Source organism: Hemitrygon akajei, chromosome 22 (genome assembly GCF_048418815.1).
Source record: "Hemitrygon akajei chromosome 22, sHemAka1.3, whole genome shotgun sequence".
Classification (NCBI taxonomy): Eukaryota; Metazoa; Chordata; class Chondrichthyes; order Myliobatiformes; family Dasyatidae; genus Hemitrygon; species Hemitrygon akajei.
In genome coordinates, this window is record NC_133145.1 from 2,061,064 (window position 1) to 2,079,838 (window position 18,775).

Below are 18,775 nucleotides of genomic sequence, written 5' to 3' on the forward strand. Positions count from 1 at the left end.
TACAAAGTTAGCTTGGTAGAAGGTGGCAGTGGAAACTGTGACCAATGGGATCGCTGCTGGCTCCCCTGCTGTTGGTCAGATTAATTAACAATTTGGATGAAAATGTTGGTTAGAAAGTTTTTTGATGACATCAACATTGAAGGCACAGTAGACAGTGAAGTAGGCTACAACAGATCTACTGAGGTGGGGAGGAGAGGGAGGGAATGGGTGGAATGGAAAGAGAAAGAGGGGTTAGGGAGGAGAGGGAGCAGGAGAAATAGATAGTTGAAGAGACAATGAAAGATGGGAGGGGGAGGGGTAGAAAGAGAGATAGAGGTGGGGGAGGGAGTGCAAGGAAGGAGTGGGAGGAGGGGAGGGAGTGAGAGGAAGGGAGAAAGTGGGGAAGGGAGGGGAGTGGGGGAGGAAGGAAAGAGGGTGGGGAGGAGAGGACAGTGCAGGGGAGGGGACAGTGATGAAGGGAAGCAGGGAGGGAGAAATTTTCTAATTTAATGTCACTTTCATCCCAATATTCTCCTCCCACACACCTGTTTCTCTGTGTTCACTTCCCAGCCATTCTTCTAACCTCCAAGTAACTCCAGCTGCCCATCACTATAGTGTCCCCCAAACTATAGACTCTATAGTTAGGGTGACAGATAGGTGATTCTGTGCATGCGAAAAAGTAAAACAAATGGTTGTCTGCCTCCCAGGTGCCAGGGTCCGTGATGTTTCTAAATGCAACCACAATATCCTGAAAAGGGAGGGTAAGCAGCCAGAAGTCATGATACATGTTGGTACCAACGACATAGGTAGAAAAAGGGAGGAGGTCCTGAAGTGTGAGTTTCGGGAACTAGGCAGAAGGCTGAAGAACAGAACCTCAAGGGTGGCGTTCTCAGGATTGCTGCCAGTGCTACATGATAGTGATGGTAAGAATTGGAGGAGATGGCAATTGAATGCGTGGCTGAGGAGTTGGTGCAGGGGGCAGGGTTTTAGATTTTTGGATCATTGGGATCTCTTCTGGGGAAGGTGGGACCTATACAGATTGGATGGGTTGCACGTGAACTCGAGGGGGAGCAATATCCTTGCAGGTAGGTTTGCTAGCATGGTTCGGGAGGGTTTAAACTAATTTGCAAGGTAGATGGGACCCAGAGCAACAGAGCAGTGAAAGAAGTGCATGGAGTAAAGCCGGACGTAACATATAGAGAGGCTTTGATGAAAAAGAAGCAGAATAAAGGGTGTAAAGGTAGAAGGGCTAAAGTGTGTGTACTTCAATGCAAGAAGCATCAGGAACAAAGGTGATGAACTGAGAGCTTGGATACATACCTGGAATTATGATGTAGTGGCCATTACGGAGACTTGGCTGGCACCAGGGCAGGAATGGATTCTCAATATTTCTGGATTTCAGTGCTTTAAAAGGGATAGAGAGGGGGGGAAGGGGAGGAGGGGTGGCATTACTGGTCAGGGATACTATTACAGCTGCAGAAAGGGTGGGTAATGTAGCAGGATCCTCTTTTGAGTCAGTATGGGTAGAAGTCAGGAACAGGAAGGGAGCAGTTACTCTTCTCGGGGTATTCTATAGGCCCCCTGATAGCAGCAGAGATACCGAGGAGCAGATTGGGAAGCAGATATTGGAAAGGTGTAAAAATAACAAGGTTGTTATCATGGGTGACTTTAACTTCCCTAATATTGATTGGCACTTGTTTAGTTCCAAGGGTTTAGATGGGGCAGAGTTTGTTAAGTGTGTCCAGGATGGATTCCTGTCACAGTATGCTGACAGGCCGACTAGGGGGAATGCCATACTAGATCTAGTATTAGGTAATGAACCGGGTCAGGTCACAGATCTGTCAGTGGGTGAGCATCTGGGGGACAGTGATCACCGCTCCCTGGCCTTTAGCATTATCATGGAAAAGGATAGAATCAGAGAGGACAGGAACATTTTTAATTGGCGAAGGGCAAATTATGAGGCTATAAGGCTGGAACTTGCGGGTGTGAATTGGGATGATGTTTTCGAAGGGAAATGTACTATGGACATGTGGTCGATGATTAAGGATCTTTTGCAGGATGTTAGGGATAAATTTGTCCCGGTGAGGAAGATAAAGAATGGTAGGGTGAAGGAACCATGGGTGACAAGTGAAGTGGAAAATCTAGTCAGGTGGAAGAAGGCAGCACACATGAGGTTTAGGAAGCAAGGATCAGATGGGTCTGTTGAGGAATATAAGGTAGCAAGAAAGGAGCTTAAGAAGGGGCTGAGAAGAGCAAGAAGGGGGCATGAGAAGGCCTCGGCGAGTAGGGTAAAGGAAAACCCCAAGGCATTCTTCAATTATGTGAAGAACAAAAGGATGACAGGAGTAAAGGTAGGACCAATTAGAGATAAAAGTGGGAAGATGTGCCTGGAGGCTGTGGAAGTGAGCGAGGTCCTCAATGAATACTTCTCTTTGGTATTCACCAATGAGAGGGAACTTGATGACAGTGAGGACAATATGAGTGAGGTTGATGTTCTGGAGCATGTTGATATTAAGGGAGAGGAGGTGTTGGAGTTGTTAAAAAACATTAGGACTGGTAAGTTCCTGGGGCCTGACGGAATACTCCCCAGGCTGCTCCACGAGGCGAGGGAAGAGATCGCTGAGCCTCTGGCTAGGATCTTTATGTCCTCGTTGTCCACAGGAATGGTACCGGAGGATTGGAGGGAGGCGAATGTTGTCCCCTTGTTCAAAAAAGGTAGTAGGGATAGTCTGGGTAATTATAGACCAGTGAGCCTTACGTCTGTGGTGGGAAAGCTGTTGGAAAAGATTCTTAGAGATAGGATCTATGGGCATTTAGAGAATCATGGTCTGATCAGGGACAGTCAGCACGGCTTTGTGAAGGGCAGATCGTGCGTAACAAGCCTGATAGAGTTCTTTGAGGAGGTGACCAGGCATATAGATGAGGGTAGTGCAATGGATGCGATCTACATGGATTTTAGTAAGGCATTTGACAAGGTTCCACATGGTAGGCTTATTCAGAAAGTCAGAAGGCATAGGATCCAGGGAAATTTGGCCAGGTGAATTCAGAATTGGCTTGCCTGCAGAAGGCAGAGGGTTGTGGTGGAGGGAGTACATTCAGATTGGATGGTTGTGACTAGTGGTGTCCCACAAGGATCTGTTCTGGGACCTCTACTTTTCGTGATTTTTATTAACGACCTGGATGTGGGGGTAGAAGGGTGGGTTGGCAAGTTTGCAGACGACACAAAGGTTGGTGGTGTTGTAGATAGTGTAGAGGATTGTCAAAGATTGCAGAGAGACATTGATAGGATGCAGAAGTGGGCTGAGCAGTGGCAGATGGAGTTCAACCCGGAGAAGTGTGAGGTGGTACACTTTGGAAGGACAAACTCCAAGGCAGAGTACAAAGTAAATGGCAGGATACTTGGTAGTGTGGAGGAGCAGAGGGATCATGTCCACGGATCCCTGAAAGTTGCCTCACAGGTAGATAGGGCAGTTAAGAAAGCCTATGGGGTGTTAGCTTTCATAAGTCGAGGGACAAAGTTTAAGAGACGCAATGTAATGATGCAGCTCTATAAAACTCTAGTTAGGCCACATTTGGAGTACTGTGTCCAGTTCTGGTCGCCTCACTATAGGAAGGATGTGGAAGCATTGGAAAGGGTACAGAGGAGATTTACCAGGATGCTGCCTGGTTTAGAGAGTATGGATTAGGATCAGAGATTAAGGGAGCCAGGGCTTTACTCTTTGGAGAGAAGGAGGATGAGAGGAGACATGATAGAGGTGTACAAGATATTAAGAGGAATAGGCAGAGTGGACAGCCAGCACCTCTTCCCCAAGGCACCACTGCTCAGAACAAGAGGACATGGCTTTAAGTTAAGGGGAGGGAAGTTCAAGGGGGATATTAGAGGAAGGTTTTTCACTCAAGAGAGTGGTTGGTGCGTGGAATGCACTGCCTGAGTCAGTGGTGGAGGCAGACACACTAGTGAAGTTTAAGAGACTACTAGACAGGTATATGGAGGAATTTAGGGTGGGAGATTATATGTGAGGCAGGGTTTGAGGGTCAGCACAACACTGTGGGCCAAAGGGCCTGTAATGTGCTGTACTATTCTATGTTCTATGTTCTAAAACAGCACAGAGAGTTAGGAAGAAAGTTGAGAAGCAGGACCTCAAGGATAGTAACCTCAGGATTGCTGCCTGTGCCACACGCCAGTGAGCACAGGACTGCCATGTACAAAAGGAATGGTTGCACTGGAATCTGAGGGGTACCAATATTCTTGTGGGTAGGTTCGTTAGAGTAGTTGGGAGTGGGTTAAACTAATATGGCAAGGGGACAGGAACCAGTATGACAGAGCTGAGGATGAACCAGCAGGTTTACAAGTAGATGATGGGTGTAATATGAATGTAAGGAAGGACAAGCCAATGATTGGGTACAAATGCAGACAGTGTGAAGGGTTAAATTGTACCACAGAGGCAAAATCCAAAAGGGCGAAGAATACAGGACTGAAGATGCTGTATTTAAATTTGCGTAGTATTGGGAACAAAGTGGATGAACTTGTGGTGCAATTACAGATTGGTCGGTATAATGTTGTGGGCATCACTGAGTCATGGCTGAAAGAAGGTCATAGGCAGCAGCGTAATATCAAAAGATATAGTTTGAATCGGTTGGACAAGAGGAAGGCATGGGTGGTGGTGTCACTCTGTTGGTAAGAGATGGAATTACATCTTTAGAAAGAAGTGAAAGAGGCAACATAGGGTCAGAGAATGTTGAATCTTTGTAGGTAGAATTAAGAAACTACAAGGAGAAATACCGTTTTGGGAATCATTTATAGGCCTCCAACTAGTAGTCAACATGTGGGGCTGAGATTGTAAAGGGAGCAGGAAGGAGTAATGCCACATTTGTAATGAGGGACTTTAATATGCAAGAGGATTGGGAAAACCAGGTTGGTGTCGGATCGTAAGAGGGAATTTATTGAATGCTTATGAGATGGTTTTTTAGAGCAGCTTGTACTTGAACCTACTTGGGAAAAGACTATCTTAGATTGGGTGTTGTGTAATAACCCAGATTTTATTAGTGAGCTTAAGGTAAAGGAACCCTTAGGAAACAGTGATCATAATATGATTGAATTTATACTGTAATTTGAGAGAGTGAAGCATAAGTCACATGTATCAGTATCACAATGGAATAAAGGGAATTACAGAGACACGAGAGAGGAGCTTGTCCAGGTGGATTGGACGGGGATGATGGCAGAAGAGGGGGCTGAAGTATCTGGGAATAGTTCACAAGGCGCAGGATAGGCAAGTCTCACAGAAGAAGTTGTTCTTAAAAGCTGATTGACAATTGTTCATTAATACTGGCTATGGTGGGAACAGAAGGCAGCAAGGACACAGTTTAAGAAGGACAAGTTCAAAAATTGACTGTGTAAATGGCAATGTCACATCTATCTCATTCTATTAGAGTGTCAGATTGGTTACCTCCAGGCTCTGGAGTCGGTCAATTTTAGGGTTGATATTTGCAAGACGGAGCATGGATCGAGGTGACACCCAGCTTTCTAGTGTTTCTTTCCGTCCTGTAGTCATGTTCTTAACTTGCTGCATCACCAAATAACCTTGGAATTGGTCATCGTAGAAGTAAACGTTAACAGAGAGTGGATAGCCCAAAGGCACATACCTAAGAAGAGGCACAAGTATTCTTAAGACTTCCAAGATCAAACAAGTAAAAATAAACCATACAATAAATATATCCTTTCCTACCTAATACCCTCTTCCTCTCCACTTCAACACACTGTTCTTCCCCATCCTGACATACTCACCTTCACACTAACGCACCTGTCCCCTCCACTATGATTTGCTCTTCTCGTAACCTCTAACAAACCCCTCCATACCCATTGTGACACACTTCATTTCTAAGCTATTCTTCTGCCTTACACTGTCCTCCCCGTCTATCCTCTATCATGATATGCTCCTACTCGCCACTGAACCTGTGTTCCCCTTCTGTCCCACCAGGCTTCTCCTCTTCCACCCAAACTGACCATTCCATTTATCCTAACATCCATCCCACCACCTGAGAATTGACTACAAGACATAGGAAATAGAGGAGAATTAGGCCATTAGTCTGCTCTATCATTTCATCATGGCTGATCCATTTTCATCTCCGCCCAATTTCCTACCTTCTCCCTGTAACCTTCAGGTCCTGACTAATCAAGAACTAATCAACCTCTGCCTTAAATATACTCAATAACTTGGCCTCCACAGCTGCCTGTGGTAATGAATTACACAGATTCACCACACTCTGGCTAAAGAAATTCCTTCTCATCTCCATTCTAAATGGCCATCCATCTTCTCTGAGGTTGTGCCCTCTGGTCCTAGACTCCCCAGCACAGGAAACATACTATTGGAACATCCATTCTATTGAGGTCTTTCAACATTCAGTAGGTTTCAATGAGATCCCCCCACTTCATTCTTCTGAATTTCAATGAATACATGCCCAGAGCCATCATCGGTCCTCATGTGGTAACCCTTTCAATCCAGGAATCATTGTTGTGAACCTCTTCTGAACTCACTCCAATGTCAGCACATCCTTTCTTAGGTAAGGGGCCCAAAACTACTCACAATACTCCAAGTGAGTCCTTACCAGTGCCTTATAAAGCCTTAATGTTACAGCCTTGCTTTTACATTCTAGTCCTCTTGAAATGATTTCAAGTTCCGGTGTGCCCGGGTACAAGGCTGGATCGCTCTGGGTGCTGAGCTAATGTGAAGAGCCTGAGAGTGGCTTTGGGCTGGGCAGTGAAATGTGGGCCTGGAGTGTATCACTGGGTGGCGTGGTTTAGGCCCGGAGCCTTTCACTGCATCTGGTTCTTAGTGCAAGGTTCAATTCGTTGTTTAGACAATCTAAACACTGGCCCAGATCAGAGGCAAGAGCCAATTTTGTTCACTCTTCGCGATGGTCATGCCTTTCTCCAAGGCACTGCAGCTTTTTACTGTTGTCTGATCAAATGCCAGCCCAGATTGAGTGGAAGGAACAGGGTGTTGAGATCCAGGGCAAGAGCCGATTTTGCTCGCTCTCCGCAATAGTCATTCCTCTCTTAATGACACTGAGGTTATGAAGACTGCCCCAACTGATGTGCTCTGTGCCCACTAATGATGAACTGATATGCGAGTGTTGGACTTTTATTTTTTCTTTCACTGGGTTCTTTAAGGCTACCTTGCTTTGCGGCTACCTGTGAGCAAGCAAATCTCAAGGTCATATAATTTATCACTTCTTTGATAATATATATACTTGAATCATGAATTACTATCTCTGAGGATCTATCCTGAGCCGAACATATTGATAAAGGCATGACAGCTGCTATATGACATTAGGACTTTGAAAAGACCTAGTATGTCGCCAAAGACCCGTGCAAATTTCTACAGATGTACCGTGGAGAGCATTCTGCTGGACTCTATCACTGTCTGGTGTGAGGGAGGAACTGCCACTGTACAGAGGTACTGTGTATACCTCACAGAGGCACCGTGTACACTGCACAGATGTACTGTGTACACCGCACAGATGTACCGTGTACACCGCAGAGGTACCGCGTACACTGCACAGATGTACCATGTATACCGCAAAGATGTACCGTGTACACTGCACAGATGTAACGTGTACACCACGCAGATGTACCATGTACACAGCGCAGATGTACCATGTATACCAGAGGTACCGTGTACACCGCGCAGAGGTACCGTGAATACCGCAGAGGTACCGTGAATACCGCACAGAGGTAACGTGTACACCGTACAGATGTACCGTGTAGATTGCACAGATGTACCGTGTATATTGCGCAGATGTACCGTGTATATTGCGCAGATGTACCGTGTATACCGCACAAATGTACCGTATATACTGCACAGGTGTACCGTGTATACTGCACAGATGTACCGTGGACAGCATTCTGCTGGACTCTATTACTGTCTAGTGTGAGGGAGGAGCTGCCACTGCACAGGATCAAAATAAGCTGCAGGGAGTCAGCTCCATCATGGGCATTAGCCTCTGTAGCCTCCAGGATATCTTCAAGGAGCGATGCCTCAAAAAGGCAGCATCCATCATTAAAGATCCCCATTTTCCAGGACATGCCCTCTTTTCATCATTACCATCAGGGAGGAGGTACAGGAGCCTGAAGGCACACACTCAATGATTCAGGAACAGCTTCTTTGTCTCTGCCATCAGATTTCTGAATGACATTAATCCCATGAGCATTAACTTACTACTTTTGCACTACTTATTTAATTTAACACATATATATATGAGCCTGATTGAATTTTTGAGGATGTGACTAAATCATTGATGAAGGCCGTAAATGTAGACTATATGGATTTTGGCAAGGCATTTGATAAGGTACCCTATGCAAGGCTTATTGAGAAAGTAAGGAGGCATGTGATCCAAGGAGACCTTGCTTTGTGGATCCAGAATTGGCTTGCCCACAGAAGGCAAAGAGTGGTTGTAGATGGGGCATATTCTGCATGTGGTGTGCCTCACGGATCTGTTCTGGGACCCATACTCTTTGTGACTTTTATAAATGACCTGGATAAGGAAATGGAGGGATGGTTTAGTAAATCTGCTGATGACACAAAGGTTGGAGGTGTTGTGGATAGTGTGGAGGGCTGTCAGAGGTTACAGCAGGACATCGATAGGATGCAAAACTGGCAGATGGAGTTCAACCCAGGTCATTTTTGTAGGTCAAATATGATGGTAGAATATAGTATTAATGGTAAGACTGCTGGTAGTGTGGAGGATTAGGGGGATCTTGGGGTCTGAGTCCATAGGACATTCAAAGCTGCTGCACAGGTTGATTGTATTGTTAACAAAGTACTCGGTACATTGGCCTTCATCACCCATGGGATTGAGTTTAGGAGCCGAGAGGTAATATTGCAGCTATATAGGACCCTGGTCAGACCCCACTTGGGAGTACTGTGCTCAGTTCTGGTCGCCTCACTACAAGAAGAATGTGGAAACTATAGAAACGGGGCAGAGGAAATTTACAAAGATGTTGCCTGGATTGAGGAGCATGTCTTACGAGAATGGGTTGAGTGAACTCAGCCTTTTCTCCTTGGAGCGGCAGAGGATGAGAGGTGACCTGATAGATGTGTATAAGAAGATGAGAGGCATTGATTGTGTGGATAGTTAGAGGCTTTTTCCCAGGGCTGAAATGGCTAACACGAGGGGGAACAGTTTTAAGATGCTTGGAAGTAGGTACAGAGGAGATGTCAGGGTAAGTTTTTTACGCAGAGAATGGGGAGTGCATGGAATGGGCAGCCAGCAACTGTGGTGGAGGGGGATACTATACGGTCTTTTAAGAGACTCCTGGATAGGTACATGGAGCTTAGAAAAATAAAAGGCTATGGGTAACCCTAGGTAATTTCTAAGTAAGTACATGTTCTGCAGAGCATTGTGAGCCGAAGGGCCTGTATTGTGCTGTAGGTTTTCTATGTTTCTAAGGATATGGGCGAAACATGCGCAGATGGGACAAGCTTAGATGTGTACTTTAGTAGGTAGTGGACAGAAGGTCCTGTTTCTATTCTGTATGACTCAATGATTTTATCATAGAATGGATGGCACGGCAAGCAATCTCCAGCAAGGAAACTATAGTTTTATAATTTTCTCACAATGTCCTTAAATAAACACAATCTCAACATCAACTCATGAGAATTCCGGCTTCAAACCACAAACCACTCAAGTCTTCAACAAAACCATCTGTGATGGTACCGACTACACGGAATCACGTTCATGCCCTGTAGCCACCATGGGACCACCATCAAAAACTATGGCATTCATTGCCTTTCTTGATACTATAGTTTCTCGGAATGTGCTCCTGGGCTAATCAGGAGTAAGAAGCCTAATTATTTCTCAGACTCCAGTCTAGAGCTACATGGACAAGTATCTTCCTCCTTTACTGTGTTGACAGGGTGTTTGATAGCGTGGCTCAGCTACTGGACCGTTTATTCCCATACCTGCAATGGCTGGCTGTTCCTTGTTGCTCCGTCTGCAGCTTGCTCAGGCCCAGCTTGAAGAAAACCAGATAGCTGGTAATTGCAACGTCAGTTAGACTGCTCAGCCCGTCCACATGATCAAAGACATTCTCCCAGTAGGCTTTCAGAGCTGCTGTCCCAGGAGGGTAACTGCCATACAGATGCGAGTCCAAGATGTCAATGACCTCCTGATTAACAGTTGATTCAAACTTTCTTGCAAAAAATGTTGGTCTTGTCATTTGCTGTAAACAAAGATACAATAAAATGAATGAGAAAGGAGTAATGTGCACACCATTCATTTAGGTTTTTGAAGAGTGAGATGGAGACCACAGGCTGTCACATTACAACACACAAAAATGCTGGAGGAACTCAGCATGTATGGAATGGAATAAAGAGTTAACATTTTGAGGACAAGACTTCATCAGGACTGGAAAGGAAGGGTGAAGAAGACAAAATAAAGTGGAGGGAGGGAAAGGAGTACAAGTTAGGTGATTGGTGAAGCTAAGAAAGGTGGGGAAAGTAGGTAAATAGGGGAGGGTCAATGAAGTAAGAAGCTGTGAGGTGATAAGTGGAAAAGGTAAAGGGGCTGAAGAAGGAGTTATCTGACAGGAGAGGAAAGTAGACCAAGGGAGAAAGGGAAGGAGAAGGGCACCAGAGGGAGGTGCTAGGCAGCTGAGGAGATGAGAAGACATAAGAGAGGAAACAAACTGGGAAATGGAAAAAGAGAGGAGGAGGAGAAATCAGTGTCATGCTGTCAGGTTGAAGGCTTTCCAGACAGAAAATGAGGTGTTGCTTCTCCAACCTGAGAAAAGCCTCATTCCAGCACTAGTCCTAATTAAGTGTTTTGACCCAAAACACCAACTTTAATTCCTCTCCATAAATGCTACCTGCTATGTTAAGTTCTTCTAAAATTTATAGTGTTGCACTGGGTTTCCATCATTTGCACAATCTATTGAGTTTAGGATTGGCTGACACATCACTCTAGTTCCCCAGACTATTAAGAGCTCAACACACCTCTAACTGGCTTTATTTTAAATGAAGGAGTAACATACGAGGAGTGATTGATAAGTTCTTGGCCTAAGGTAGAAGGAGTCAATTTTAGAAGACCTAGCATATTTATTTTTCAACATAGTCCCCTCCTACATTTACACACTTCGTCCAGCGGTCGTGGAGCATACGGATCTTGGACCTCCAGAAAGTGTCCACAGATGGGTGATTGATAAGTTCATGGCCTAAGGTAGAAGGAGATGAATTATACAGCTCTCAGTACATGCACATGCAGGTCAACTCTTTGAGTGATTACGCAGAAAGTTTGAAGTTAATAACTCATCTCCTTCTACCTTAGGCCATGAACTTATCAATCACCCCTGAGGAGTTATTAACTATAAAGTTCAGAATAGAACTCTCTAAAGGTATCATTTATTTCAGAGTGATCAGTTGTCGTAACACCATTAGTGTTGTAAATTTCTTTAATTTGTCATTTAACTGCATGTTTTTAATTGGTTGGCCAATACTTTACCTGTTTTATCTCCATGACTGTAAAATTGAGTTTTATCTTTAAGAAGTTGAGTTTCAATTGGCTATGTAAACAGAAGATCATATTTAGTTTTAACTTCAACACATCTTTTATATAAAACAGGATCTGGAGCTATAGCATATTTTTTGATCTAATTGTTTCAGTTGATTGGCTAGTTCAATTCTTTCTTTATTAGCTTTATTCTTAACCCTTTCAGTATAAGAGATAATTTGTCCTCTAATATAGGCCTTGAAAGTGTCCCATACGGTAAGATTAGAAGTCTCTTCCTTTTTATTCTCTTCAAAAAATAAAATAATATGCCTCTCTAGAAATTTTTAAAAATCCTTATCAGATAACAGTTGTATTAAAACATCAAATTCTGTTTGTTTGAGGAAAACCAGGAAGATTTAAAGATAGAAATACAGGAGCATGATCTAAAACAGCAATTTCTTTATATTCACAGGAACAAACTGATGAAATCATTTGACTATAAATTAAAAAAAATCAATCCTGGAATATGTATGATGAACATGGGAAAAAAACGAGTGCTCCCGATCTAAAGGATGTAAGAAACGTCCAATATCAACAATGCCACATTTCAATAAAATAGATTGAATAAACAAAGCTGGTTTGTTTCGATTGGCAACGACATCTCCTCCACAATCACCATCAACACAGGTGCACCACAAGGCTATCTGCTTAGACCCCTGCTCTACTTGCTATATGCTTATGACTGTGAGGCTAAGTACAACTCCAATGCCACATTTAAAATTGCTGATGACAACACTATTGTAGGCCAAATCAAAGGTGGTTACAAATCAGAATATAGGAGGGAGATTAAAAATCTATCTGTATGGTGCCACAACAACCACTCACTCAACATCAGCAATTATTAACTACAGGAAGAAGAAACCAGAGGTCCATGAGCTAGTCCTCATCAGAGGATCAGAGGTGGAAAGGGTCAGTAACTTTAAATTCCTCAGCATCATCATTTCAGAGGGTCATTCCTGGGTCCAACATTGAACCGTCATTACAAAGAAGGCATAGTAGCAACTCTACTTTGTTAAAGGTTTACGAAGATTTATGTCATCTACAACTTTGTCAAACTTCTGTAGATGTGTGGTGGAGAGTATACTGACTGGTTGCATCATGGCCTAGTATGGAAACACAATGCTCTGAATGGAGAAGCCTACCAAAAGTAGTGGTTACAGACCAATCCATCACAGGTAAAGCCCTCCCCACCACTGTGAGGTTGACAAAGGATCATTGTCCCAGGAAAGCAGTATTCATCATGGAGGACCCCTACCATCCAGGCTATGCTTGGTTTTTGCTGCTGCATCAGAAAGGAGGTTCAGAAGCCTTAGGTCCCACACCACCAGGTTCAGGAAGTTATTACCCCTCAATCATCAGGCTCCTGAAACATAGTGGATAACTTCACTCATACCAACACTGAATTGATTCCACAATCTACGGACTCACTTTCAAGAACTCTACAACTCACGTTGTTTGTTTATTTAGTTTGTTAATAGTTATTTACTTTGTATTTGTTTATTTCTATTTGCGCAATTTGTTGTCTTTTGCAGATTGGTTGTTTGTTTATGTGCAGTTTTTCATTGACTCTACTGTATTTAGACCATAAGACAAAGGAGCAGAAGTCGGACATTTGGCCCATGGAGTCTGCTCCACCATTTTATCATGAGCTGATCCATTCTCCCATTTAGTCCCACTTCCCCGCCTTCTCACCATAACCTTTGATGCCCTGGCTACTCAGATACCTATCAATCTCTGCCTTAAATACACCCAATGACTTGGCCTCCACTACCACCCGTGGCAACAAATTCCACAGATTCACCACCCTCTGGCTAAAAAAATTTATTCGCATCTCTGTTCTGAGTGGGCGCCCATCAATCCTTAAGTCATGCCCTCTCGTACTAGACGCCCCCACCATGTGAAAGAACTTTGCCACATCCACTCTGTCCATGCCTTTCAACATTCAAAATGTTTCTTTGAGGTCCCCCCTCATTCTTCTAAACTCCAAGGAGTACAGTCCAAGAGTGGTCAAACGTTCCTCATATATTAACCCTCTCATTCCCGGAATCATTCTAGTGAATCTTCTCTGAACCCTCTCCAACGTCAGCACATCCTTTCTTAAATAAGGATCCCAAAACTGCACACAGTACTCCAAGTGAGGTCTTACCAGTGCCTTTTACAGCCTCAACATCACATCCCTGCTCCTATACTCTATTCCTCTAGAAATGAATGCCAACATTTACTATAAATGCCTGCAAGAAAATTAATCGAAGGGTAGTATACAGTATGTGACAAATATGTACTTTGGTAATAAATTTACTTTGAACTTCCCCTTGTATGCAGTTACCTAGCCACTTGCCTCCTACAACTTAGGAATGACTACCTCCCTTTGTTCTTATCTACCACCTCCTCATTTTCCCATATGAGCCGAAGGTCATCCAGATACAGCTCCAGTTCCCTAACATGGTCTGTAAGGAGCTGCAGCTTGATGCATTTACACAGATGTAGTTATCAAGGAGACTGGAGGTCTCCATAACTCCCACATCTGATAAAAGAAAATACCACTGACCTTGGGCCCACTGTCACTACTCAAGCGAGGTCTAAAATCTTAACCATAAACTTACCTCAGCCTTCAGCTCTTCTTGCCAAAGCCTCTTGAACTAAAACCTCAAGATCTCCACTCTTAACTCTGTCCTCTCCAACAATGATCGCTCCACTTACACCTGACTTCCTTTTATAGGTCTTTCCCAAATGCCTAATAAACTGTAATAGCTCAAGCCTACTAAAAAGTTCCGCATTTTAAATATCATGTGCACTCACCCCCAAATAAGTGACTGCCCACGATAATTCAAATCTGACAAAAAGTTCCAAAAGGTTCCACCCACATTTTAAATCTCATGCTCACTCACCTCCAAACAGGCAACTGCACACAATATGTCAGGCCTGGCCAAATTACTCCCAGTTGCATGTGCTACATATTCTAGAAACAGAAGGACAGGGCAGATGAAAATTTGGTGGAGCAGAGTGGGATGATGTTCTTGGGCCCTTGGAATTTATTCTGGGACAGAGGTGACTTGTACAAGACGCACGGGTTGTACTTGGAGGAGATTGAGGAAAATGAAGCAGTTAAGTCAATCAAATGTAGCAGGTAAAACAAGTACTGGCAGGACAGGGAGTCACGACTTTGAGTCATTGGTAGAATATTCGGAGGGCTCTGAATTTTTTGCTATTTTTGATATTCTCCACATTTTATTAATTATAACTATTTGTATTGTGCCACTGGGTTTTTATATGTTATTGTCAGGTCTACTCTAATTTACATTTAAGTTTCAATTGTCCTTAATTACTTCCAATTAATTTTCTGAGACTTTGCAGGTGTCCAGCTGAGTATCCTTGGACTCTTGTCTTGCATTCGGATAGTTTCTTGTTATCTTGTAATTAATCTGGGATTTATCTGCTGAGCACAGCTTCTTTCATATCCTGTATGAGGCAGTGCTGAGTGAAGTCCTGACTGAGTTATTCAAGACCTTGTAAGTTCCATTGTCTTACTTTGTCTCTTTTGTTAATAAAATTCCTAGTTTTCTTTAACTCTTTAGAGTCTTTGTGTAATTCTGTGCTTGGGTCTGAAGATACAATGGGACACAGGGAGTAAGGAAGATGCATCAGGCTAAATTGTATTTGGGTAAAGTAGAGAATTCAGAATATATGTTGGCACATGGGATTATGATATTGTAACTATTTTAGAAACATGGACTGGCAAATCAATGTTTCAGATACTAACAGGCCCAAGAGAGGTGGAGTTGTATTTTTGATTAGGAAAGACATAAAAGATAGGAGCAGAAGTAGGCCATTCAACCCACTGAGTCTGTTCTGCCATTTAATCATGGCTGATCCAATTCTTCCAGTCATCCCCACTCCCCTGCCTTCTCCCCATATCCTTTGATGGCTTGGCTAATCAAGAACCTATCTATCTCTGCCTTAAATGGCTTCCACAGCCGCTTGTGCCAACAAATTCCACAGATTTACCACCCTCTGACTAAAGTAATTTCTTGGCGTCTCTGTTCTGAATGGATGTCCTTCAATCCTTAAGTCGTATCCTCTTGTCCGAGACTCCCCTACCATAGGAAATAACTTTGCCATATCTAATCTGTTCAGGCCTTTTAACATTCGAAATAGTTCTATGAGATTCCCCCCTCATTCTCCTGAACTCCAGGGAATACAGCCTAAGAGCTGCCATACGTTACTCATACGGTAACCCTTTCATTCCTGGAATCTTTCTCGTGAATCTTCTCTGAACCCTCTCCAATGTCAGTATATCCTTTGTAAAATAAGGAGCTCAAAACTGCACAGAATATTCCAACCGTGATCTCACGAGTGCCTTATAGAGCCTCAGCATCACATCCCTGCTCTTATATTCTATACCTCTAGAAATGAATGCCAACATTGCATTTGCCTTCTTCACAACCGATGCAATCTGGAGATTAACCTTCAGGTTATCTTGCACTAGGACTCCCAAGTCCCTTTGCATCTCTGCATTTGAATTCTCTCTCCATCTAAGTAATAGTCTGCCCATTTATTTCTTCCACCAAAGTGCATGACCATACACTTTCCAACATTGTATTTCATTTGCCATTTCTTTGCCCATTCCCCTAAACTATCTAAGCTCCGGAACCTGGGTCTCAGCACTCAGATCTGCAGCTGGATCTTCAACTTCCTCACAGACAGGACCCAAGCTGTAAAAATAGGGGACAAGCTCTCCTCTACAATCACTCTGAGCACCGGTGCCCCACAAGGCTGTATACTCAGCCCCCTGCTGTACTCACTGTACACCCATGATTGTGCAGCCAAGTTTCCATCAAGCTCAATATTAGATTATGAGGACACTCAGTCCTCGTTTATTGTCATTTAGAAATGCATGCATGCATTAAGAAATGACACAATGTTCCTCCGGAGTGTTATCACAAAATTAAAAAAAGGACAAACCAAGACTCACACTGACAAAACCACATATTTATAGCATATAGTTACAGCAGTGCAAAACAACACCGTAATTCGATAAACGCAGACCATGGACGCGGTTTAAAAGTCTCAAGTCCCGATCGCCCCAATCGTCCCGATACCAGGCAGCAAACGGGAGAACTCTCCCTGCCATAAACTTCCAGGCACTGACAATGCCTTGGAAGCACCCGACAACAGCAGACTCTGAGTCTGTCCAAAAACTTCGAGCCTCCGACAAGCCCCTCCGATACAGCCTCCCGAGCATCTTCAACCTCGTTCCGGCCGCCAAAACAAGCAAAGCCGAGGTCTCGGAGGCCTTCTCCTCCGGAGACAACAGACCGCACAGTAGCAGCGGCAGCGAAGCAGACATTTCAGAAGTTTCTCCAGATGTTCCTCCACGCTCTCACGTCTGCCTCCATCAAATCAGGATTGTGCACGGATCCCTACTTAACACGGAACGGATATCCATTCTCCAGAGAGGCCACGCGTGCTGCGTTGCACTGCCATCTTCTCCTATATATAAGTTTGCTGATGACACCACAATTGTAGGCCATATCTTGGGTAATGATGAGTCTGAGTACAGAGGGGAAATTAAGAACCTGGTGGCATGGTGCGAAAACAATAACCTATCCCTCAACGTCAGCAAGACGAAGGAATTGGTTGTTGACTTCAGAAGGAGTAGCGGACCGCACAACCCCATCTACATTGGTGGTGTGCAGGTGGAACAGGTCAAAAGCTTTAAGTTCCTCGGGGTGAATATCACAAATGACCTGACTTGGTCTAACCAAGCAGAGTCCACTGCCAAGAAGGCCCACCAGCACCTTTACTTCCTGAGAAAGCTGAAGAAATTTGGCCCGTCCCCTAAAACCCTCACTAATTTTTATAGGTGCACCGTAGAAAGCATTCTTCTAGGGTGCATCACAACCTGGTATGGAAGTTGTCCTGTTCAAGACCAGAAGAAGCTGCAGAAGATCGTGAACATAGCCCAGCACATCACAGAAACCAATCTTCCATCCTTGGGAAACATGAGGAAATCTGCAGATGCTGGAAATTCAAGCAACACACACAAAATGCTGGTGGAACACAGCAGGCCAGGCAGCATCTATAAGGAGAAGCACTGCCGACGTTTCCGGCCGAGACCCTTTGTCCTTATAGATGCTGCCTGGCCTGCTGTGTTCCACCAGCATTTGTGTGTGTTCCATCCTTGGACTCACTTTACACCGCATGCTGTCAGAGCAGTGCTGCCAGGATAATCAAGGACACAACCCACTCAGCCAACACACTTTTTGTCCATTTTCCTTCCGGGAGAAGGTTCAGGAGCTTGAAGATACGTACGGCCAGATTTGGGAACAGCTTCTTTCCAACTGTGATAAGACTGCTCAACGGATCCTGACCTGGATCTGGGCCGTACCTTCCAAATATCCGGACCTGACTTGCACTACCTTACTTTCCTTTTTCTATTTTCTAATTATGACTTATAATTTAAAATTTTATTATATTTACTTTGATTTGTAACTTCAGGGAGTGCAAAGCGCACAGTCAAATATTGCTGTGATGATTGTATGCTCTAGTATCAATTGTTTGGTGACAATAAAAGTAAAGTAAGTAAAGTCTCCCAGTTTCCTCAATACTACCCGCTCCTCCACCTATCTTTGTATCATTGGCAAATTTAGCAATAAATCCATTAATCCCATAGTCCAAATCATTGACATACATCGTAAAAAACAGCAGTCCCAACTCCGACCCCTGTGGAACTCCAGTGGTAACCAGCAGCCAGCCAGAATATGATCCCTTTATTCCCACACTCTGTTTTCTGCCAATAAAGCAAAGCTCCACCCATGCTAGTAGCTTCCTTGTAATTCCACAGGTTCTAATCTTGCTAAGCAGTCTCCTGTGTGGCACCTTGTCAAAGGCCTTCTGAAAATCCAAGTACACCATATCCACTGCATCTCCTTTGTCCACCCTGCTTGTAATTTCCTTAAAGAATTGCAGTAGGTTAGTCAAGCAGGATTTTCCTTTCAGAAAACCATGTTGGCTTTGGCCTGTCTTGTCATGTGCCTCAGGTACTCCGTAATCTCCTCCCTAACAATCGATTCCAACAACTTCCCAACCACTGATGTCAGGCTAACAGGTCTACAGTTTCCTTTGTGCTGCCTCCCACCCTTCTTAAATAGTGGAGTAACATTTACAATTTTCCAGTCATCTGGTACAATGCCAGAATCTATCAGTTCTTGAAAGATCATTGTTAATACCTCCGCAATCTCTCCAGCTA

The 18,775-nt window shown here is 43.9% G+C and overlaps 1 protein-coding gene across 1 annotated transcript in view; it reads right to left on the bottom strand.

Moving 5' to 3' along the window:
- The window catches only part of xylt2 (xylosyltransferase II), a 328,263-nt gene that overhangs the window by 13,521 nt on the left and 295,967 nt on the right, over positions 1-18,775 (bottom strand). Inside the window, exons 8-9 of the mRNA XM_073026605.1 lie at positions 9,942-10,201; positions 5,427-5,622 (exon numbers count right to left, since the gene is read on the bottom strand). Coding sequence (XP_072882706.1) covers positions 5,427-5,622; positions 9,942-10,201 — 456 coding nt within the window. The remainder of the gene's footprint in view (positions 1-5,426; positions 5,623-9,941; positions 10,202-18,775) is intronic.